This window comes from Dipodomys spectabilis, unplaced genomic scaffold (assembly GCF_019054845.1).
Source record: "Dipodomys spectabilis isolate Male_0828 unplaced genomic scaffold, ASM1905484v1 ptg000783l, whole genome shotgun sequence".
NCBI lineage: Eukaryota > Metazoa > Chordata > Mammalia > Rodentia > Heteromyidae > Dipodomys > Dipodomys spectabilis.
In genome coordinates this window covers 26,208,289-26,232,500 of record NW_024871460.1, presented here as the reverse complement: position 1 = coordinate 26,232,500, position 24,212 = coordinate 26,208,289, and the positions used below count along the sequence as shown (strand labels likewise).

General features: G+C 37.5%; 1 protein-coding gene across 1 annotated transcript in view; it reads right to left on the bottom strand.

Annotated features, from left to right (window-relative positions):
• Positions 1 to 24,212, bottom strand: part of Runx1t1 (RUNX1 partner transcriptional co-repressor 1) — a 142,224-nt gene that overhangs the window by 60,956 nt on the left and 57,056 nt on the right. Inside the window, 2 exon segments of the mRNA XM_042673166.1 lie at positions 3,222 to 3,463; positions 5,688 to 5,825. Coding sequence (XP_042529100.1) covers positions 3,222 to 3,463; positions 5,688 to 5,802 — 357 coding nt within the window. The 5' untranslated portion in view covers positions 5,803 to 5,825.

Here is a 24,212-nt window from a genome sequence, read left to right as displayed (position 1 = left end):
TTATATAACTCAGGTAATGAATACATTTCTTTCTCTTTTTTTTGCCAGTTGTGGGGCTTGAACTCTGGGCCTGGGTGCCCCTCAGCTCTTAAGCTCAAGGCTAGCGCTTTACTACTTGAGCCAGAGTGCCACTTCCGGCTTTTACTGGTTATGTGGTGCTGAGGAATTGAACCCAGGGCCTCATGCATGCAAGGCATGAACCACCTTCCCAGCCCTTACATTTCTTTTTCGACAATGTCACTCCTTCCTTTGTTCTCTTCAGTGTTTTCCTTCCTACCCCACCCACAAGTTCATTTTCAACATAGTGTACAGTGAGTACCATTGCTACATTTGTTCCCCTTTTTCCCACCATTCCTGTGCCTCCCCTTACATTCCCCAAAATAGCTAAATTAACTAACAGAACGAAAAGAAAAAAAACACAAACAGTAAAAATAAGGAAAAGTAATCTCTTGTTTCCATTTCCTGGAGTAAATTTCAATGAATATTATTTGTATGATCCGATCCAAATGAGCATTGTGCCTTTCTGGGACAGTACATTTTGGCATTTACCTTAACTCCACCTGCACAACAGCATATGTTTCATTACAACTTGGCAAATGCCTATCACCATCAGCTGGGGGTCTATATATATTTTACTTAACATCTCTATACCTCAGTTTCCCCCATGTGTAAAATGTGTATATAAAAATCACTTCCACAAAGAGCAGTCTCAAGGGTTTGTCAAATGCTTAAAATAAAAGATTGCAACGTTCAGGCTCATTGGTCCGTACTTGCAATCCCAGAACTCAAAAGGCTGAGGTAGGGGGATCACAAACTGAAGGCCAGTTTAAGCTCTATAGTCTTACTTTGCCACAAAAGGAGTAGTTCGTTCAACCATATATGACAATATGAACTAAAATCTATCAAGCTTAAGTTAAAGTACCACTTTTTATAGTACTACTTATTATAGCATCACTTTTAATAAAGAACATACAAATTTATTCTTCAACTTGAGAAAAACTAATTTTACTTATAACTTCACCATTTACTTGATTTAGTTATTGTTGTTCTTTAACTTATTTACATGTTAAAAGTCTTAGTTTATAAAACTCAAGAATTAAAAGGAAATGATAAGTGGCTAACAAAGTACCAAAAGTACAATGACATCTCTGTCAAAATTGCTCTCTAGCTGGGTGTTGGTGGTTCACAACTATAATCCAAGCTATTCAGTAGGCTGAGATCTGAGAATTGCAGTTGGAAGCCAACTTGAGCAGGAAAGTCTATGAGACTCTTATCTTCAATTAACTACCAAAATGTCAGAAGTGGAACTGTGACTTAAGTGCTAGAGTAACTAGCCTTAAGCCAAAAAGCTCTAGTACAATGCCCAGGCCTGAGTTCAAGCCCCACAATGAACAAAAAAGGAATCTATCACATGTAGGAGATAGTGGTTAGAAGCACATCTTCTGGTACTGCTTTGCCCCTGATAAGTCCAAGTAAGGAAACTGCTACCCATCATCCAAATCTCAGTTCTACCAGAAACCTGGATAGAAGGACTGAATGGATGACTCATCATTCCTCTATGACTCAGCTGGAGAAGGGAAAATAGCTTTCCTAAGCAGAAAGTGGAGAATTCTCCACTTAGGTAGAAAAATCACAATAAATGGAACAGTCACATAGAGAGGGGAAAAACAAGAGTATTATGTACTTATCACACTTTAGTGTAATAAGAATGCACAGAATACACAGAAATATGCCAAAATCAACAAGGTTATTTTCAAGAGAATGATTTACAGTTTGGTTTCTAAAATATTACTGGTTACCAAGCATTAGATTGAAATGTAGTGGAGAGTTCTAATCCTATGAGTAGAGTTTCAGTGTGAAGTAACAAGAAAGCTTTGGGAATAGAGTGGGGTGACAGCTTTTCTGTGTGGATGTCCTTGAATGCCTGTGAATGGTACCATTTAAAAGGGTGAAGATGGCTGGGCACTGGTGGCTCGCACCTACTATAATCCTGGATACTCAGGAGGCTGAGATCTGAGGATCAAGGTTCAAAGCCAGCCCAGGCAGGAAAGTCCATGAGACTCTTATGTCCAATAAACCACCAGAAAAACTGAAAGTGGCACTGTGGCTCAAATGGTAGAGTGCTAGCCTTGAGCTGAAGAGCTGAGGGACAGCACCCAGGCCCAGAGTTTATGCCCCACAACCGGAAAAAAAAAAAGGTGAAGATGGTTGGGGGGAAAAAACAACAAATAAGGTACCCTAGTTAAATTATAATATATACACGTGAATTACTTTGTACAATTAATATACAATTAAAAAAAGGAAAAATACAATGAGTCACAGGAAAGTTAACTGTTCAATGAAGGGTAAGGGTCACTGAAAGGAGAAAGTGGTAGGAAGGTAAATGTGGGTAAATATTGTCAAAGTACTATGTATTCATGTGTGAAAATAGAAAAATGAAACCGGTTGAAATTGTTTTAAGCTAGAAAGAAGAGGGATGAGGGAGAAAAATGAAATGAGGGAGTCTTATTGGGCAATTTTGCATACATGTATGAAAATATAAGCATAAAATCCCTGTAGCACAACTAACATGAGCTAATAAAAATCTCTAAAGAACTAAAAATGAAAGCCACTGAGGTTCATAAAATGGTTAAAATGGTAAATTTTAAATGTGTGACTTATGAATTCTTCACTTAAGGCCTAAGTCAATAGTAGAAATCCCTCAACACTACTTTAAAGTGAGTACTCAGATTTAATGAGGCAGCAACATAACAAAACCCTGTTATGGTTGAAAGCCATTAACTATGGAGAGTATACTTACTGAAACACAAATATACACATGTATAGAAATACATATGTGCACACCTCTCTCTCTCTCTATATATATATATATATATATAAATATATATATATATATGTAAAAGTATTTATGGCCAAAGTGACAATCTATATAGTGGAAGTCAAAACATAAAGTAGATTTTGAAAAATTATGGCTATAGAATTCATCAGAGTAGTACAATCTCTGAATATAGATACTGCTGCAACAAAACTGCTATGAAGCTAGGTTCTATATTTTTGAATCCCACACCAAATGCACACACACACACGCACGTGCGCACGCACACACGCACACACACACACACACACACACACACACACACACACACACACACACACACACACACACACACTTCCTTACTCTAGACAACAGGGTTGAAAAGGGTTGATTTCTGTTCACTTACCACAAGTCCTAGTACAAGGGTGCGGACTCTTTCTCCGATCTCAGGTGAAATGTCATTCCCAAACTGCTGCAGGGTAGTAAGGAATCGTTTCAGTTTGCTGAGTTGCCTGGCACCACAGGCTGGGGGCAGCTGTTGATTAGCCAGAGAAGAGGAGGAAGAAGAGGAAGGCCCATTGCTAAAGCCATTGGGTGGTGAAGGGGCGCCATTCAAGGCTGTAGGGGAATGGCTGGTGCCATTAGTTACTGTTGAGGTACAAAATCAAAAGAAAGAGAAATATTTGAATAAACTCACAGAAAGCATACACAAAAGTATCACTCACCTAGTTTCTTTCTAGCAGCAGAGTAATGCAAAAGATGCTGGGATTTTCTGTAAATGCTTCTTTCTTTCTGTAAATGCTTAGACTTGATAGTATCACAAAACTCAAGTACTCTGCCCCTAAATGTGTCTATGGTATGTATGCATGGTGATGGAGAGCAAGCTATAGAGAATTGAAAGATAACAGCACAATCCTGGCCCTGCCCCTGGGAAACACATATGCCAACCACCTGAAAGATTTCAAACCTAAGACAAACATCTCTGGATGTTGGCCTTTTGTTATAGACTTGCATCAATGTAACAGGCCTTTTTCTCCCTAAACCACTCCCCCCAGAGAAAGTGTACATTTGGTGGAGACTAAATTTATCATTGAACATTTTTAATCATGTTTTGTACACACAACTGACAGCTGTGTTTATATAAATAGGACTTTCAAGTTTTAACCTTATACCACCTAATCAAAAGGCTATTTTCTCCCTCTTGTATTCCTTAACCACTTAGGTGAAGGAAAAGGCAAATTTTACATAAAAAGCCAAAATGGAGTTGGTATTTAGCAAGGCATTGGTTCAAGAAATTGAAAGAAGGCACCTCAGTCTAACCAAGAACATGGAACTGGTAGTAAATCATAAATTCACTTCCAATAAAATTTATTAAACCTCAAATTAAGACCTAGGCTAGAAAAGTAGGCCTATTTCTCATTAAAGAAAATAATAGTTTTATTATGTTTAGTTAATTATTTTCACAAATCAATCCACCAAACTTGTCTTTTATTATTCTGACTATCTCTAGAATAGGTAGAATAAGTTGTAATGACCCTGCTATTATTAAATTTTTTTTTCAAAATAATAAAATGGTTCCCTTATCCCAAATGAATACCAACGAAGCTGTCAAGAAATGATAGCTTGCCAGGCCACCACATAGGAGACATATGCCCATCATTGTGACTTTGGGTAGCAAGAAGCCAAATACTAAATGACAGGGTTCCAGCTTGGCACCTCATAGTCTTCTGCTCCTTCCAAAAGTCTTTTAAATGGCAGCATAACAGTTCATAAATGGCCCTAGATTTGTATTTTGCTGTGCTCTTAGGGTCCTATGCATCTACTTTTGCCTGTTCGTTATTTTTCATTCATTTGGATCCAAGGCACAAGATCTGTAGATAATGTTATCTACAACAGATAACATTTATTAGCTTCACAAACCCTTGATGACATTTTAAATCAGAACTGTAAGATTAAAACAAAGCTGCCCATTGCCTCTACTTGAGTCTACAGGAAAAAGCATGAAGTTGTTCTTCTGTCAGAGTAAGCTGTCCTTCCCTTAGATGGTACAGAAAGCAATACACTCAATTGACTGAGAGCTCAGGACTTGAGCCAACTGGTAATGGAATACAGGTTTGATAAGAGACTGATGGGTTCATGGAAAAGGTGGTGTTAAAAATTTCAGAAAGATCATGAGACTGGTTCATGTAGCAATGGTTTCTTTAACTGAAGGAAATTAGGTTTTTAAACATCATTTTTAACCAACTGCAACAAGCAAAAGTAATCTGGAAATAACTACTACATACTTGCACATTCTAAGTCAAAGTGAGCAAATTGAAGAGTCTCTCCATATAATGAATTAAAAGTGCTAGAGATAGCTGAACACAGATGGGCCACACCTGTGATCCTAGCTACTCAGGAGGCTGAAACCAGAGGATTGTGGTTCAAAGCTAACTATGGAAGAAAAGGCTTTAAGATTTTGCTTCCAATTAACAAGCAAAAGCCAGGCTCAAGGGGAAGAGCACCAGCCATAAGCAAGCAATCCCAGTGAATACAAGGTCCTGAGTCCAAGTCCTAGTACTGGCAAAAAAAAAAAAAAAAAAAGTTATAGAGGTAACTAGAGCTACAGACCAATTATGCTATTCTTCATTTCTAAAATCAGAACAGGCTATACCTGAATCAATAAAGCAAAGGCACACAAATATTGACTGCAAGACCAATAAGACATAATATGTGATACTTTGTGTTTAAAACCCACTCCCTGGATAAACTAATGACTTTTGTCTTGCTTTATAGATACTGGATCTTCTTTTCCTTTGAATCTGTATGTGTAGAAAAAAAATCTTAACTGCAACTTCAACACAGCAATAGTATATCCAGAAATAATACTTACATGTGGTTGGCGTGAATGAGCTGGTTCGTGGAGCGCCTTGAGTAGTTGGGGGAGGCGGCATGGTTGGAGGAGTTAGCCTGGATTGCGTCTTCACATCCACAGGTGAGTCTGGCATTGTGGAGTGCTTCTCAGTACGATCTGGAGGATGCCACCAGGAAAAGGTTATTTCACTCCCTAAGCACCTCACTTTTCAAGGGAGGTTTATCTTTTTAAGAAGCAAGCGAACACAAGAAATTCAACATCTTCTATCAATAAAACAGACTTATCTGCGGCAGTTTAAAGCATGATTTTATCACCCAAAGCCCACTTGAGAAGGTGTAGCACAGATGGAAGGACCTCATTTGTAACTAGGCTATATTATATCCTATTGTTATTTCTGGCTTGGGCAGATGCTACCTTGGTAGTGTTATATGCAACAGCACAATTTCACTCAGAACTGAAGCCAATGTTAGCAAGAGGAAGAAAATAGACGAGAAGGATGATCATGAAGCCCTCATGACAGTTCAGAAATAACAAAAACCTGAAGTCTGTTATGCAGGTGAGACACTGGCAGGAACTAGCAATGAATGTCTACAACACCTGCCATTCCCTTTCCATACTTAGTTATACAAGTGATATCTCCTAGACACAGCTTTCTCTTTGGCTGTACCTGCATTGTTTTAAAAGTCACCACTTCATTAATGCTATAGGTTTCACAATGAAGTTAAGTCATTATTTACTTAGAATGTGTGGATTTATAACCTGTTCTTCTAAAAACATGAGATCAATAGTCTAATTAATAATTTTAGACTCAGAATGTAAAGACCCAAACTGAGGACCAGCCAAAGCTAAAGACGCTCATTTTTAAAGTATGACACAGATAAGGAGAAATTGATTATCCAACAACAAACATTTGTAATTCTGAACTGTTTTCCCCTAAATATACATTTACCTTCAGATTTCAAAATGATTTTCAAATTCCAATTTGCTTCTTAAAGCTACAGATTTCTGGTGAAAATGAAATGGATTTTTTAAACCTATTTTCTACAAACACACATGGGTGCGCTCATACACAGTGTTTTGATGTGTGACTCTAGTCTTCAATATTTCACAGTTGAACTTCCACAAAATTGAAATAACAGACTAGGAAGAACAAGCTTTTGTGATAATTGTAATGAGAAACTCTTAAAATTACTTATAAACCATTTATGTTTTAAAGACATGAAGATAAATAAGGGATTATAAGGAGAGACCAGTGGAAGGTAAGACGGGGAAGAAAAAACCAGGGAGAATATGGTTAAATTACATCATATATATGTATGAAAAAGTAATAATAAAACTCAGAAACATTGGTATGAAAGTTAAAGGTGGGGTTAGGGAGGGAGTTAAAAAGTATTATAAAGGATAGGAATATGAACAAAGTACATTCCACTAGTGTGTGAAAATATCACATGAAAAATTTTACTTTGTACAATTACTATGCTCCAACAGAATTCAGTGATTATGAGAAAAAAACACAGCCCAAAATTACAGTCAGAATTCCAGGCCTTTCTCACTTCCATTCAAAGCAATTTCCTAAGACTTGGTGGCAATAAAGTAGAACATTTAAAATTAATTATGCTGTTGAAACCCTACAAGGAAAGATTTAATAAGAGAATAGAAGTGATCATCATTTGAGTGCCTTTTGCATGGAGATCCACTCAACGCTAACAGGGTCTCTACTTCTTCAACTCTACTGCTGCCTGAGTAATACTGAACATCCTACAAACGTGTTCTGATTACATGATGGCACCCACATGACTTGTCTAACTTTGTCTTATTGTTAAAAGCCTTGTCTTCATGCTGTGACTCCAAAATATTTTAAAACCAGCCTCAGAAAGTCACTTATTCTAGAAACATACAGAAGTTAGGCAGGATTAAAACTGCTTCCTCAATCAATTCCTTGCCCATTCTACTCACCTCAACCAACCTCAGCAACAGAGAATAAATAGCTTTCCGCTTATGTTGCAGCTGAGGGAAGAGGTACAGCAGCAAATACAAGTCTCCCTAAATAAAGGCAAATATTTCTGTCATGCCAAGAAAGGAGGCAGAGAGGGAGACTTGCCAGAGTCGGCTGGGAGATAACAGTGGGAACTGCTGGTCCATCTGGCTTTCATTCTGCTAACACTCACGGGGAGCTGTGAGCAAAGGCAGTCCAGATACACAGACTCCAAGCACGTGGTTGCACAGACAGAGAAAGGAAGAGCAGAGGGGGAGGGGGAGTGAGAGTCATGAAAAAAAAAAAGCAAAGTAATAAGAGGAAAAAGAAGAAATGAGGAGAAAGGACAAAACAGGGAGAAAGAAGAATGAAAAGGAAAGTTCCTTTCAAGTGGTTGCTTTACCAGTAACCAAAGCAGAGCCCTCATAGGCTCTCTCCTTTTATACAGTCAAGGAGAATTCCTAAGCTTAAAGATATACCTTCTTATAGGCATTCCCCTTTCATTTTAAATATTGCTCACACTACATGAAAAGAAAGTAAACTGAAAGCTGACAATGGGCTGCCTCTCAAATTTAAGATTTGATGTTTACCATAATTTTTGCATCTTTGTCCTAATTTTAGATTTTTGATACATTCATACTTTTGATTCAAAAACATAGATCCACATTTGTATTTAATCAGATATTTGCTGCTTAACCAGAGCATTATCATCAACATAAGTAGGTAATATTTCTTAATATGTAAGGAGTCATCAATATTTTAGAGACACCTTTTAAGCAATGTAATACTAGCCAACTATTACTTCAAACCAGATATTCTAAAGAGATATATGTGTATGTGTAGAAATTTGTATTTGTAGAATTTTGACCATAGCCAAATTTCTGTGACAGTTGGCCTCCGAGGTCCTACAAAGTGAGACAAAGTGTGACCATATGTAACTTATTCTATGCCTCACAGTGCAATCAATCCAGGATGGAGATACATGCTAAAATAACAGGCCAGGCCTAACACACACACACATACACACACACAAACACAAACCTCTGGAACAGAGACACTTAAGATAAATTCAGAAAATATGTCTTAAGTATGCTGAGTTCCACGGCATTTGTTTTGGATTATTGAAAAAAAATTGAAATATATATTCTTGAAACTTTTACAGCAAACAGTACAAGAGCTATGATTCAACCACAGAAGCATTTCACTCCATTTCAAATTACAGGACATGGTAAAACCAATATTAAGTTATGCTGTATCTTATGTAATTTTTAAGTTCATGAAAATTATACTTCTCTGGTACATAATTTCTATTTTTTAGTTGCTGGAGGGGAATTCTGACATTTATTAAAAGACTGACACAAAATGATTTGAAAAATGGATGAAGAAGGGGAAGAAGAGGGAGAAGGGGTAAAGGATGAAGAAAGAGAGGTAGGGAAAGAGGGAAAATAACAAAAGAAGAGAAGAGAATAGAGGGAAGGGGATAGGGAACAAAATAATCTATTTAGTCAGCTAAGGAAGTTCAGTATGATCCAGAAGAGCCAACTTTACCGCTATCATAATAATTTGTACCACCTCTAAATTAGACTATCTTCTCTATATAAGGTACATTTCACTCATTTGATATCAAACTATCAAACACATACATACCAAAGATGGTAGAGCATGGAAAGAAATAGTGTGCCATATATAAATACATTACTGGTATCAATTTAATAGCCAGTTTATTGTTATAGTGTGTTTTCTATTTCTTTATTTTTTTAAAGTATGATATAACCTGCCTTGATACTTATTTTACTTTAAGTTAGCTCAAATAGTTCCAAATGTATTTTTAAGGAATAAAAACAGGTATACCAACTTGTCCTTGCTAAAGTTCCATTTGAGTGGGAGTCATATATTTTTCTATCAGAGTTTGGTTTGTGTGTTACAATAGAATTCTCAGAGATGGTACAGATTATGAGAAATTTCTTGAAAAATTGGTAATTAGTCTAGAGTTAGTCATATTTGAAGACATGCTAAAGAAGCTAAAAGGTATTTACTAAAGAGAAGTAGGCCAATGTGGATCCTAGAGACTATAAAAAGGAAAAGCATGAGATTGAGCATAGAATTTTAATTTCATCCTACTAGAAAAGATGGCAGAGTTCTGACATAGAAGTCATGTAGTAACTCCGATGTCTATTTGTATGATTAGATAGACAGATAGATAGATAGATAGGTAGATGGATGGATAGATAGATAGAAATAGATAGACACATGCATATAGACAGATATATTACATATTATACATTCCAATCAGTGAAAATGGCAAGCAACTTGAGAGCGATATTTTAAAAAATTCTTCCTTAGGTTAATTAATAAATATGCATAACCATGGTTTTTATAAGAATAGTTACATTCCTTTTTAAAACCCATTTCCTATATTATAACCAGGCCCAGGATAATCAGCTTAACTTTGTGATAAAGGACAAACAAATAGCATCCATAACATAAATCTATACAAAGAGAATGGAATGTAGGCACAGAAGCTCTTCAAGTTAGGATGAGATTACATCCCAGTAAAGCCATTCTAAATTGAAAATAGCATAAATCAAAAATGCATTTAGCCAGGTGCAGTGGCTCAATCCTATATATAATCCTAGCTATTATGAAGGTGGAGATTGAGGTTCTCAGTTTGAAGCCAGCAAGCCAATAAAAGTTTACAAGATATCGCTTGGACCAACGGTAGTATAGTGGTTCCTTCCTGTCATCCCAGAAAAGTGAGTAAGCACAAATAGTAAGATGGCAATCCAGGAGAATCCAGGCATAAAAAGAGATCCTGGATCCAGGCACCGGTGGTAGCTCATGCCTGTAATGCTGGTTACTCAGGAGGCTGAGATCTGAGGATCATGATTCGAAGACAGCCTGAGAATAAAAGTCTGTGAGACTCTTATCTCCAATAAACTATTCTGAAAAAGTAGGAAGTAGTACCGCTGATCAAGTGGGTAGAGTGCTAGCTTTGAACACAAAGAGGCTCAGGGTCAGTGCCCAGGCCCTAAGTTCAAGCCCCAGGACCAGCAAAAATATAATAAAATAAAATAAATTTTAAAAAGAGAGATCCTATCTCAAAAACAGCCAATATAAAAAGAAGCTGATGGTGTGGCCCAAGTAGCAGAGTGCCTTCCTAAAAAAACAAGGCTCTGAATTCAAATAAAATTGCCACAAAAAAGAAAATGCATTTAATAACCAAACTATCAACCATCCCAGCTTAGCAACAGAGTACACTATAGAATATCAATGGTTTACTCTCAAGATCACAGTGCTGCTGAGCACTGTGACAGAACAGATAAACATATTGACATATAGATAGCCATGTCCCAAAACAGAATAAAAATTTAAATTTGATATACAAATCCTAAGTCAAACATCATTGTAAGTCAGGAAATATCTATAATATGGGAAGATACTACAGACATGAAATTGAGTTCAACTCTGCAAGTAATTAAAGTGTAGTTTGCGACAAATGTAAGAGTTATTCTCATCTCATTTCTTATCATCGGTGCTTTAAATCTGAATAGCTCCCCAAATCACATTTGAATAGCTAGACAATATTAGTGGATCCTTTAGGAGGCATTTAAACACTGAGGGGTCTTCCTTCAGGCATGGGATTAGTTCATTATAAAAGAGCAAGAGCTGAAGAGCTAGGCATGGCAGCTGAGCTAGAGGTATCACAAGACTTGGGTAGAGCCAACCCAGATGCCCTTCTGTAGATGAATAGATCAAGAAAATGTGACATGTGTGTGTGTGTGTGTGTGTGTGTGTGTGTGTGAATTCTTTGCCTCCATCAGAAAGAATGACACTGCCCCATTTGTTAGGAAATGGAAAGACTTGGAAAAAATTGTATTAAGTGAAGTAAGCCAGACCCAAAGAAACATAGGCCCCATGATTTCCCTTATTTGCAATAACGAGTATATGTCTAGGACAATCTTACCAGACAAGTAGAACAGGTCAAAAGCTATATACATATAAGATGATGCTAAGTGAAATGAACCCCAAGACAGGGACACAAGATGATTTTTTCTTTGTCGCTGTTGTTTTTAATGTACTATGTGATTTTTGTTTGTTCCTTTTGTATGTTCTTCTCCCATGGTATAACCCCTGTTGTCACTGTATTTGATTCTGGTGGCCTGCATCTTGTATACACATTTTTCTAATTTGGGTAGGGGAAGGGAAATAACAAAATGCTGCAACAAGTATACAGGTTGACCCATTGTAACAATGAGTACAAGACACTATGTTGAAAACGAACTTTACAACTTTGCCGGGGAGAGAGGAGTTGGGGAAGTGGGGACGGAAGGGATACTAGGGGAAAAACAAAGGAGGGGGTAACAATGCTTGATAAGAAATGTACTTATTACCTTACTCATGTAACTGTAACCCCTCTGTACAGCATCTTTTTTTTATATATATTTTTGGTCCCATCATGGGGCCTGAACTCTGGGCCTGGGCACTGTCCCCCAGCTCTCCAGCTCAAGGCTAGCACTCTACCACTTGAGCCACAGCGCCACTTCTGGCTTTTTCTTTTTGCTTATGTGGTGCTGAGGAATCGAACCCAGGGCCTCATGCATGCAAGGCAAACACTCTACCACTGAGCCACCTTCCCAGCCTCTGTACAGTATCTTTACAATAAAAAATATTTTTAAAAAGACTGAGGACAGTTTGAACTACATAGCAAGGCTCTGATGATAGGTAGGTAGGTAGACTTGTAGATAGATAAATTGATTAGATAGATAGATAGATAGATAGATAGATAGATAGATAGATAGATAGATAGATAGATAGATAGATAGATAGATGAGAGTATAGTTCAGTAACTAAACTCTAAGATGAGTGAGGTCCAGAGTTTTATATTTATGTTTTTTTCTATTTTCCATTTCTTGTACTTATCACAGAGCTGGAAACACAGAAGGTACTCAATTTTTTTAAGCCATCCCAACCTGCCCTTTAACTTGTGATCCTGCTGCCTCAGCCTCCTGAGTTGGATGAAATTAATTACAGGCATAAGCCATAGGACTCAGTTCCAATTTGATATATTAAGTAATCTTGTCAAGTTGTCTTCTTCACAATAGTGCCAGTGGTGCTTGGAAATGTACATACTCAAAACAAAAAGAAGAGCATCTTCATGAACCAAATCATAATGTTTTTCATATTCTGTAAGTTGCTGTTTATAGACAGAAGGATTGTGAGTTACTCTTATTTCCTGTTTATTTCTTTCTGTTCTATGAGAGTATTTTATTCTTACAAATGAAACGAATGAAAACACAAACTCTCACAGGATAAGCCAGCAAACATCAGAGCTAGACTCTACACTAAATGTAGACAATGCACCCTACTTGTACCTTACTTCAACACTCATAAGCAGAGTCCTATAAATCTTCTCATGGTACAAGGGAAAAAACTGAGATTATAAGCCAGAACCTGTTCTTGTCCTTTTTAGGATTCCTTATCATCTAAAGTTGATGGTCATTCATGATCTGAAAACTGCAATACAGAGCACATCCAGTTAGTGGAAAATCTCATGGCCAGAGACACACTGGAACTACATGTTTTAGCACAGTAGCTACCAGCTACCTGTAACTATTTAAATTTCAATTGAAATTAAATAAACTTAAAATATAGTTCCTCAGCCACCTCAGACACCTTCAAGTGTTCAAGTGTTCCACAGCTGTGACTGAGGGATATTATCTTATAAAACTCACTTTGTCACCACAAAAGAACAGTGCCACCAGAGAATAATGGGGGGAAGAATATTACCCTAGAAATAAAGATTCTGTGGTGATTGAGGACCTCTCCAGGTGGTGCAGAGAATGAAGGGAGCCATCATCATCCATCAGCCTCTTTGTAAACACCTACCATTGGCTTTCAGACCTTTCACCTGATTGATATGCACATGATTTCATGCTATAGGTATAATATTGGGGAGCAAAAACAAGAGGTTCAAACTGAGTAGTTTAGATAAGAAAGCTCTAATCTCTTAGAAAGGGAAAGCACAAGACATCATTAGCTCAGGTGGTTAGTAAGCATCAGGCTATCCATGCTAAAGAAAATAAGATGAAGCCTCAGTTCTGGAATGAGGCAGTGGAAGATGGTCAGGGATGATAACCTGAAGCATGTCTGTATGAAAGAGACATGAAGTGTAGTTCAGAAGGAGGCTAGACTAAGACCAAGCTATGGCTGTAGGGATGGCAAAAGAAGTCTTCCTGTCTTGTTCTATAGCATGTAGCCAGCTAAACATGGAGCATTTCTCTTGCTTCTGAATATAAGCTTCATGAACATAGATATTGCTGGCTGATTGATGAAACTGCCTTTTAAAGAACACATAAAATACTAGGCATTTGAGGAAGACCGTTAAACGAATGAGAGAGTGAATAAAGATGGTAAAGTTAGTATTTACCCAAACAGCCAGAGGCCTCTGAGTAGTCCGATTACCTTAATGGGGACAGAGGCTGTAGAGGCTGATGGAAAGGCACTGAGTGCATACTACATCTCACAGAGGTAGAAGTGCTGAGAAGTAAAAGGAGTATTACACAAGGCGGGAAGTGACCGGGTCACCCAGCATGGAGATGGCTATAAGAAGGGAGCAGGGGGAGAATTTCAGGGGATGTTTTAAAGTAACTGCCAAATTCACAGAGCTTGAAAGCAAATGAAACAGATCTCCCATTGACAGAAATCTCCAGCTACACGGTGATGTCAAAAATCAAACCAAAGTCCAGAAGGAAGAATCATTTGAGAAAGGACTAACTTAGTGATACTCTGCTATTTATATGTAAAACATCCCATTCATGTATCTTTCTTTCTCATATCTGCCACCAAATGATTCCACCTATTTAATAGACTTCTCCATTCCATTTTCCACCACCACCCCAATCAATAGATGTTCTTAGAAGCTATTGTGTTCACAACTCCTATTGCCATGAGTCTATTTATCATATAGCATATATCTTGTCAAGCAAAATGGTTTTTTCAGAGATTCTTTCCTTCCTTCCTTCCTTCCTTCCTTCCTTCCTTCCTTCCTTCCTTCCTTCCTTCCTTCCTTCCTTCCTTCCCTTCCCTTCCTTCCTTCCTTTCACTTCCCTTCCTATGCCTCCCTCCCTCTTTCTCTCTCTCTTTCCTTCTTTCTTTCTTTCTCCCTTCCTTCCTTCCTTCCTTCCCTCCTTTTCTTTCTTCCTCCCTCCCTCCCTTCCTTCCTTCCTTCCTTCCTTCCTTCCTTCCTTCCTTCCTTCCTTCCTTCCTTCCCTCCTTCCCTCCTTCCTTCCTTCCTTCCCTTCCTTTCATTTCTCTTCCTTTCCCTCCCTCCCTCCCTCTTTCTCTCTCTCTTTCCTTCTTTCTTTCGTTCTTTCTTCTTTTTTTTTCTTTTTTGCTTGTCTTAGAGCTTGAACTCAAGGCCTGGGCTCTGTCCCTTAGCCTCTCTGTGTTCAAGGCTAGTGTTCTACCACTTGAGCCACAACAATACTTCTGGCTTTTTCTGAATAGTTTTTAGTTGATAAGAGTCTCAGGGACTTTCCTGCCCAGGCTGGCTTCCAACCATTATCCTCAGTTTTCAGCCTACTGAGTAGCTAGGACTACAGGCATGAGCCACTGCACCTGGCCAAGGCCTTCATTTTTAAAGGCATTTATCTTTTTAAATTTATTTTTTATTGTCAAGGTGATATACAGAGGGGTTACAGTTACATGAATAAGGTAATGAGTACATTTCTTGTCAAACTTGTTACTATTTTTAAGGGCATTCATTTGTAAATCTTCTAGCTAGTCTAGGAACCAGTAGCTTAAATGCTATAATCCTAGCTCTTCAGGAGGCTGAGACCTGAAGGATTGTAGTTAGAAGGTAGTCCAGGCAGAAGAGTTCATGAGAGTCTATTCCTAAATAACCAGCAAAAATCCAGGCTGGAGGCATAGCTCAAATAGTAGAATACTACAATGAGCAAGGCCTAGCTTCCCACACGGGGAAAAGAAAAGACCAAGTGAGCTCATTACAAGTCTACCAACATTCTACTGACAACTGTATGCAGAATAGACATCAGACCTTTTGGGGGAATTTGTGCCTCCACATTTCAACTTTAGGATAAACATCCTTTTACTAATATCTGACCAAGTCTCAAACACCATAATCATCCTATGACTTTTCTTCCTCTTTTTTTTTTTTTTGGTCCAACTTTCCTAATATTACAGCAATTCTACATTACATTTAAGTAACTTTAAGGTGACTTGGCCTTGAGTATCTTCTGAGCTCTAAACTGCTTTTCTTACCTCTGGTCCCTCTCTGCCCAAACTCCCCCTTCATCGCCTAGAGCAACAGCTCCACATTCGGAGTCTGACAAAAATCTACTTGTAATTCCCACACAACTGCAAAAGCTGATCAAGGTAAAAGCCAGATGTTTTTGTCCTTTTCAACTATATCTTTAGTGTGTAATCATAAAACTCTTGCACATCATAGGTTCTTGATTAGTTCATTGTACAAGATCATTTAAAAACTTTGAACACTGTCTATTTTACCTTTACCCTGTATATATGCTTATCCTTACATGAAATATACTCCCAAACAAAATACCGCTTGGGCTTTTTTCCCTGAAATTGTAAACGTATCTTAAAAGTTAATTTGAAATAAAATTAAAATATCAGAAAAACATTGAAAATGAAGTATGACAAGTATAGCCTAACACTTATTAAAATGCATGAAACTTTTTGAAAAATATGCAGAGTACAGAATTAACCACTATAGCAGAACAAAAATTTAAAGTATGAAAAAATACAAAGCTGAGGAACAGACACATTTGAGAACTAATATATGATTAAGATGACTTTGTATATTAGTGGGAAAAGAAAGAGATAGCAATTCAGGAGAATTTCCTTAGAATTACTAGACAACCATTGGGAAAAAAAAGAATGTCTCTGTCTTACATATAGTCATTTCTGCCTATTGCTCCCAGTCTCGCCCTGCATGGTCTTAGTAACCCTTCGTCAAATATTAAATGGAAAATCCCTGCACGCTATTCTAAGGAACATGATGAGATCTCCCACTGTCGGGGCCCATTCAAGTACGCCCTGCCTCACATGAGGATCATCCGTTTGTCTAGCAAATCCACACTGCACATGCCACTTAGAGGCCATCTTGGTTATCAGATGGAATGCAGCATTCACATGACTCCTACTTAGAAGCTTGACTGAGTCACAACCCACACATCCCGTACTTTATTTCATCTCATCATGGAGGCTTTGTACCATCTCACAGGAGTCTATAAAGGAAGATAAATATAATATAAACTATTTTGAGAGAAGGAGAGATTACATTCACATAACTTTATTATAATATGTTATGATAATTGTTTCCTCAGTTACTTTAGCTGATTGTTAACTATACCTAATTTGTAAATGGAACTTTACCATAAGGATGTATATGCAAAACAACAACAACAACAACAACAACAAAACAAAACATGGGCTATATAGGGATTGCTACTCTACAGGATTTCAGGTATCTCCTAGGGTTCATATCCCTCATGTATAAGGCAAAATCATTCAGATTCTTATATTTACATATAAAAAACTGTAAATATAAATATGAATGAAAAATGTTAAATATATATATTTGAACTTGGGGTGAGAACATATTATGATTTAAAAATACAGAGTTAAAGTGTTACTTAAGTTGAGTAGAATAAAATGTGGCTCACACAGTAAATGCAAGGAGCAAACAAGGAAAAAGTAAGTGGCATTTGACAACAATGGATTGATGTCTTTGAGATAAAAGTGATAAAAAACTTAGCATGGTGCTCCATACCTATAGTCCTAGCATAGAAAGGTCACAAGCTACCCTGGGCCACATAGTGAGTCTGAGACCAGCCCAGGAAATATAAGACTTTGTCTTATATTTTGTCATCCCCCCCAAAACAACAAGAAACAACAGCAATAGAAGCAATAAATAAGAGGAAGGCTTAGGGATTGCCAAGGGAATAACCCCAGGTATATTAGAATACAGTTAAAATAACATCCTCAAGTAACCCAAGTAGATTTTTGAATTTATTTTTGCTTACTCACTTGATCTTAGTATTCTAGGTTTGTCTGAAATTCTGTTTTTTGTTTCTGTTTTGCTCTTCATATGATAATTTATTATTAACATTCTGTGGCTATTAAGGGTTTTTTTTTTTCCCTCTCCTTGAAAATGTTTCTCAGCCGGGAACTGGTGGCTCACACCTGTAATCCTAGCTACTCAGGAGGCTAAGATCTGAGGATCACGGTTCAAAGCTAGCTCAGGCAAGGAAAGTTAGTGAGACTCTTATCTCCAATAAACCATTAGAAAACTGGAAGTGGTGCTGTGCCTCAAATGGTAGAGCACTCGCCTTGAGCTGAAGAGCTGAGGGACAGTGCTCAAGCCCAGAGTTCAAGCCCCACAACTGACCAAAAAGAAAAAGAAAAAAGAAAATGTTTCTCATTTGTCCATTTGTTTATGTAGTACTTGGGAGCTTGAACTCAAGGCCTTGTGCTTGTATTGAGTCACGCATCCAGCCCTGCTTTTCACTGATTAATTTTAGGACAGCCTATCAGTACCTACCTGCACATGTGCCTGAACTTTAATTTGCCTTCTTTTAGGCTATCTAGCTGTGGATAACTGGGATCACAGCCTGTGCCACAGAATCCAGCTTCCCTTCCATAGAGACAGAGTCTCAGAGACTTTTCTGCTTGGATGGGCCTGCCATCAGAACCCTCCCAGTCCTACTCTTTCATACAGTTTGAGAGAACAGGTTCACACCACTGTGCTCAGCTACAGAGAAGGTCACTGCCCAAGTTGGCCTCTAATCATGATCCTCCCATCTTCAGTATCCCAAGTAACTAAATATACTTGGTTTTTAATTTTTATTTTTTGAGTCAGGGTCTTGGTATTAAACCAAGCTGGCCTTGTCGAATTTAATATCTTCCTGACTCAGTTTTCAAGTACTGAATTACAGGTACGTGCCACCATATCTGGCTTAAAATATATTACAAAGCATTTGAGGAATACAAAACAACAAATAGAACCCCTCACAGGCATGCTGGTTCACTTCTGCAGTTCCAGCACTTGAGAGGTAGAGAGAGAAGATTTCAGAGTTTAAGGTTAATGTAGGCTATGCAGGACTCTAACAAACAACAACAACAACAACAATAACAAGACTTTCTCTATAAAACAGTTTGACTAAAAAGCAGATTCTCCTACATGGGTTCCTAAAGACAAATATATACAGTCTATAAATTATGTTAGAAAATTTCTTACATATAATCATGTTTAAACGCTAATGGGAAATGAACTAAAGGCATATATTTACATGGAGATTTCCCTTAGCTTAATAAGATCAAGAGATCAAGTCCATAAATTTTATGCAGTTGTTTCAATCCCACATTCTTTGTTCCCCCAGGGCCGGTGCATGCCAGATGAGTGTCCTACCACTGAGCTACACCACTAGTACTATATTCATCATAACAGTTTGTGTTATAGTTAATACTTTGCCTGACACAATTTTTATGGATGTCTGTGACCTTATTTTAATTAATAAGGTAATTTACAGAAGATACCCTAATTAATTAATTGCTAATAAAGACTCCCTAAAGACATAAGCTCAACTTCTGTTTACCAAAGAAATATCTGCACATTTGTAGTCAAGTATGTCCAAGGAAGTCTGTTTTCATCTCCCTATTTCAAGGTCTACAAACCAAGCACCCTTTGTAATGTCAGGAAAATCACTGGGGAACCTAGAACAATAAAATCCTAGCTGGCTTCAGTTTGAATGACAGAGCTTTACAATTTACATGCCACACCTGAAGTTCCAGAGACACATCTCAAGTGAACACAAATAAATTCCATGTTAATAAGCTCTTAATGTAGCGTCCTCATACTATATTTTAAATGTGGGTAAATGTATTACTAAATTAAGATGACAGTCTAAATTCCAATCCATTTACTAGGTATCATTTATATTTCATATAGCACTGGAGATGTCTTCTAGGAGCTTATAAAGAATTACAACAGGGGGAAATCAAACCAAACATTGATGGACAACTACAAAAGGCTATGCATGAACAAATGAAAAATGGTTCATGCTAAAGATCTATAAGGTAACTTGGAAGGATATTACTTGTCAGATAAATTAATCACAAAAGTAGTAAAAATTGAAACACAAAGGAAGTTGTTACCCATCAGAGTTTTACCATGCTATTACTAATTTGTCTTGATTCTTACTAGGACTTATATATAATTGTACCTGTGATAATTTACCACTGCTTCCTAAAGAAACAAGGAGGTAAAAGTTTTGGAGTTTAATCCATACTACTTCTGTGATCATGGATGTCAATATCCCTAATGTGGCTCCAAAAATGTTGGAAATGTGTACTTGGAGAATCAGAGCTCAGCTTAGTATCTTCTCATTCAACAACTCTCTTGAACAGTTTGGAGCTAGCAAGGGCTTTTCCCCAGTATATAATACTGTATGTCACCTTATTTGGGTTGACTTGAGACAAAATGAGGTCAGCACAATTCATCTTTGTGTTTCACTGCTCATTTGCCTTCCTTTCAATTCTGGCTTTTACTCCTCTCAACTCTAAGACATCTAGAACTCTTATACGACCCCTGTTAGCAAAAGATATTAAAACTGTGAAACCACCCTAAACCTAAAGTCTTGAGCTTATATTTTCCAAATGTCTATTTCTGTTTCTGGGACTACAGGTTGAACTAATTCATGTAAAAATAGTGACTAACCATGAAAGTACCACACACACACACACACACACACACACACACACACACACACACACACACACACACTTTTCCTAATAAAATAAAATCTGATAATTTTCAACCAGGATAGCAAACTGCATTCATAAATCAAAATTTCCTAGAAAAATTTGTCATAAATTCTCTGGACACTGAATCTCCTTGCCCTTAGTAGTGCCTGACAATACTGGGGTCAGGGGGAGGAGAAGCAGAGACCGTGTCAGGCATGCACTTTTGTCATGGTCCTGAGCTTTTCCCCATTGCTAACTAGTGTTTACAGTCATAGCTGTTTCCAATTAATATCCTTTAAGAAAGAACACACAAGCAAGGGGCTTCTACCTTCTTAAAGGATTCTATTATCTATTCCTGGTCTCTCCATGGGGCTTTCAGGAACTAAGGAAGGACCAATGGAAAAGGTAGCCCACAATGATAAACAATTCCAGGTCGTTTCTTATTCACTGATGTAATGAAATGTTTGTTACAGGTCTACTTAAGAACACCATAAATACTCGAAAAAAAGCTATGTACATATGACCATATAAGATGATACAAAGCAAAATGAACCCCAAGATAGGGGGGACACAAGAGGTTTTATCTTTCTTGCTGTTGTTTTTAATGTACTTATAATGTATCATGTGATTTTTCTGTTTCTTTTGTAGGTTCTTCCCCCATGCTATAACCCGTTTTCACTGTATTTGATTCCAGTACCCTGAATCTTGTATGTACATTGTTCTAATATGGTGACAGGAAGGGAAATAACAATACAGGTTGACCCATTATAGCAATGAGATGTATAAGACACTATGTTGAAAACCAACTTTACCACTTTGGGGGGAGAGGGGGTAGGAAGGGAAGCAATGGTAGGGGAAAAACAAAGGAGGGGGGAACAATGCTCGACAGGAAATGTACTCATTACCTTATTCATGTAAATGTAACCCCTCTGCACAGTATATTTACAATAAAAATATATATTTAACTAAAAAATTAATACTCAAAAATATTATTTCTTGCTAATAAATGGTCAGCTTATATTCACTTTGTATCCTTCCACATCAATGCCAATTTTTCCCTGGCCAGCCTAACTCAATCAGGACTGCCACACTGTGCTTCCATCACAATATTTACAACAAAACATAAAATTCTTTCATGTCCTTTTATGAGGACTCTAGTTTCCTCCTCAGGCCAGGTTCCTTTTATATCCCAGTCCTAATAAGGTATCTATGCAGAAGTACTAAAAGATATCTGTGGCAACAAACAAGAGAAGCAGGATTTCTTTTGTGTATTTTTGTTGTTGTTGTTGTTGTTGTTTTGTGTTTTTTCAAGATGGAGTCCAGGCTATCCTTGAACACTAGATCCTCCTGCTAGAATTATAGGGGTTCACAACCACATCAAGTTTAGGATTCTAACTTTCAACAGAGCAATAATGGTGTGAGCTGTTTGTAAACCCAATAAGAAAAAAAAGGGAGGTATGACTAACTAGAAACACAATGGGAAGGTTAACAGTCAGGAATCTACCTTAAGGTCAAAGTTAAATGTAGTATGTAGTTAAGTGAAGAGGAATCACCATCACCAGAGAGGCTAAAGAAAATGAAGGATGGTTTCCAAGATTAAATGAACCCCTAACCTTCCAACTTAGTACAACCCCAGAAAATGTGAGGCAAGAAAATCTGAATTTAAAAATGCCTTTGCATTCATCTTGAAGGCACTTGACTTTTTTCCATTCTTTAGGTAAATTCTGACATCCTTGTTTGCAGATAATCTCAGTCCCTACTGAGTAGACCAAATGAAGATCATTAGGTAAAAGGCTCTGCAAAACCCCACTGAAGAAAACTCCTAAGTATCTGCATTTACCCTTCCAGAGATAGAAGTGTATTCTGCCGCTATCAGCTTCATTCTATCCGTCATTCAACTTTCTGCCTTATCTTCTCTGAGTCCAGCTCTTCCTCTAAAATCCTAAACTAGCTGAAGTCTCACCTAGAAAAATAAAAACTCCTCTTGGCATCAATGTTGCAACCTCTATTCTTCCAATGCCAAGTACAACAGTAGACCTCAGTGGCTTCTTTCACCAAAGAAAAGACAGAGGTTACTGTGACTACTTTCCTCTGAGTGGCTAAATAGAAAATCTTGATCCTTTAGACTTAGTATAGCATTTCACACTGTAGCGCAACTCCTCCATGCAGCTCCCTGTCCCAATGTTCCCAACACCACGTCAAATTCTCCAAATCTCTTCTCTCCTTGTTCTTTTTGCCCCAATATTCTCCCATGTCTTATTCATAGACTTGTCTTTCTTTTTTTCCCATATTTTTTCCCAATTAGCCAGTGCAAAGGTTTTTAGCAAGTCACTGGTGACTTGAAATCAAGATTTTTGGTGATACATCTCTGTTCAGCAGCTGCTGAAATCATAATCCAGTGTTAATACTAGACATTACTGCCCTCCTATCAATGGGTCATCAGGGCCTTTTGCTTGTTTATTTGGTTTGTACCTCTACAACCTACATTGCTCGCCTGTCCTTTCTTTCTTAGCAGTGTAGCCCATCATGCTTTCTCAGCTGACATATTGTAAATTTCACATTTTTCAATTTACTTTCCATATTACCCTGAGAATTAACCTGTAAGCCCAGTAAAATGATCCTTCGATTTAAAAGCATATATTGACATTCCTTTCCATCATTCCTACCAACACGATAAACTAGTCCTTTTGTTTCTTACTCTTTCTGTAAGTTCCAGCTGGGCCAGCTCAGATCTTAGTAGTCTCTGTTCATGTCCTCCCTCATATGTGAAATGTCCTTTGACTACTACAACAACAACATAGAGCATCTTCATAGTGTCTTCCTTAATTACCCTACCCACACTGGAATCTACTTTGCATATACATATTACCAAATTTAGTATCATCTATTACAACCGTTGCATTTGCAGGTATATGCCTGTTATTAAATGAGAGGTTTAAAAATAAATTACTACAAAGAATGATTTTAAATAAGTATTATAATAAAAATCTTAAGTTGACTTTAACTCAAAGTTTCTAACTCTTTCTATGATCTCACACTTACTTGGTTTATTCAGTTGCCAATTCTTACTACCTATGATAGTAAGAGTTAGAAATAGCCTGGGTAAAAGGGTAGTTGGATGGATATATGGATAGATATTAGATAAAGTAAAACTTACACAAAACTCATAGTAAACAATGCACTTTCTCTGATATCTCTCAAAAATTCTTTGTGAGTGGTCACGGTTATCTAACACTGCACAATTGTTTTGGTGGTACTGTGGTTTGAACTCATGTTTCAGTAACTTCTAAGCAGGTGCTCTTAGCACTGAGCTATACCTCCAGCCCTAATGTTGGCTAATTTTATTTCTGTACTTCATCACTGCTCTGGCCTAGTCTTTTGCACAGAGCTTATCAGAGATATGTGCATAGGAGAGGCAGCAGGAGAGAAAAGGACAAAATCAAGTCCTCTGGATAGACAGCCTGTAATATGTTAGGAATGCAAAAATCAAAGCAACTTCTGCATAACTCAGAGGAAGGTGGTGGTGAAAAAGTCAGGGCCAAAAGGCAGAATCTACGGGGAAACTGGCTACATCAGTCTTTTCAAGAGATGGCAAAATGAGCCAGGCATGGTAGTCCATGCCTATAATCTCACCTAATGGTATGGCTGAAAAAGAAGACTTAAGAGCACTCTATTACTTGAGCTATTCCCCTATTCTTACACAAGATTTTGATTATGGTAGCTCAAGTGTTCATTTACTTTGAGCAGAGGCCTATTTCTTAATTCAAAAGTTTTAAGTGAGTTTT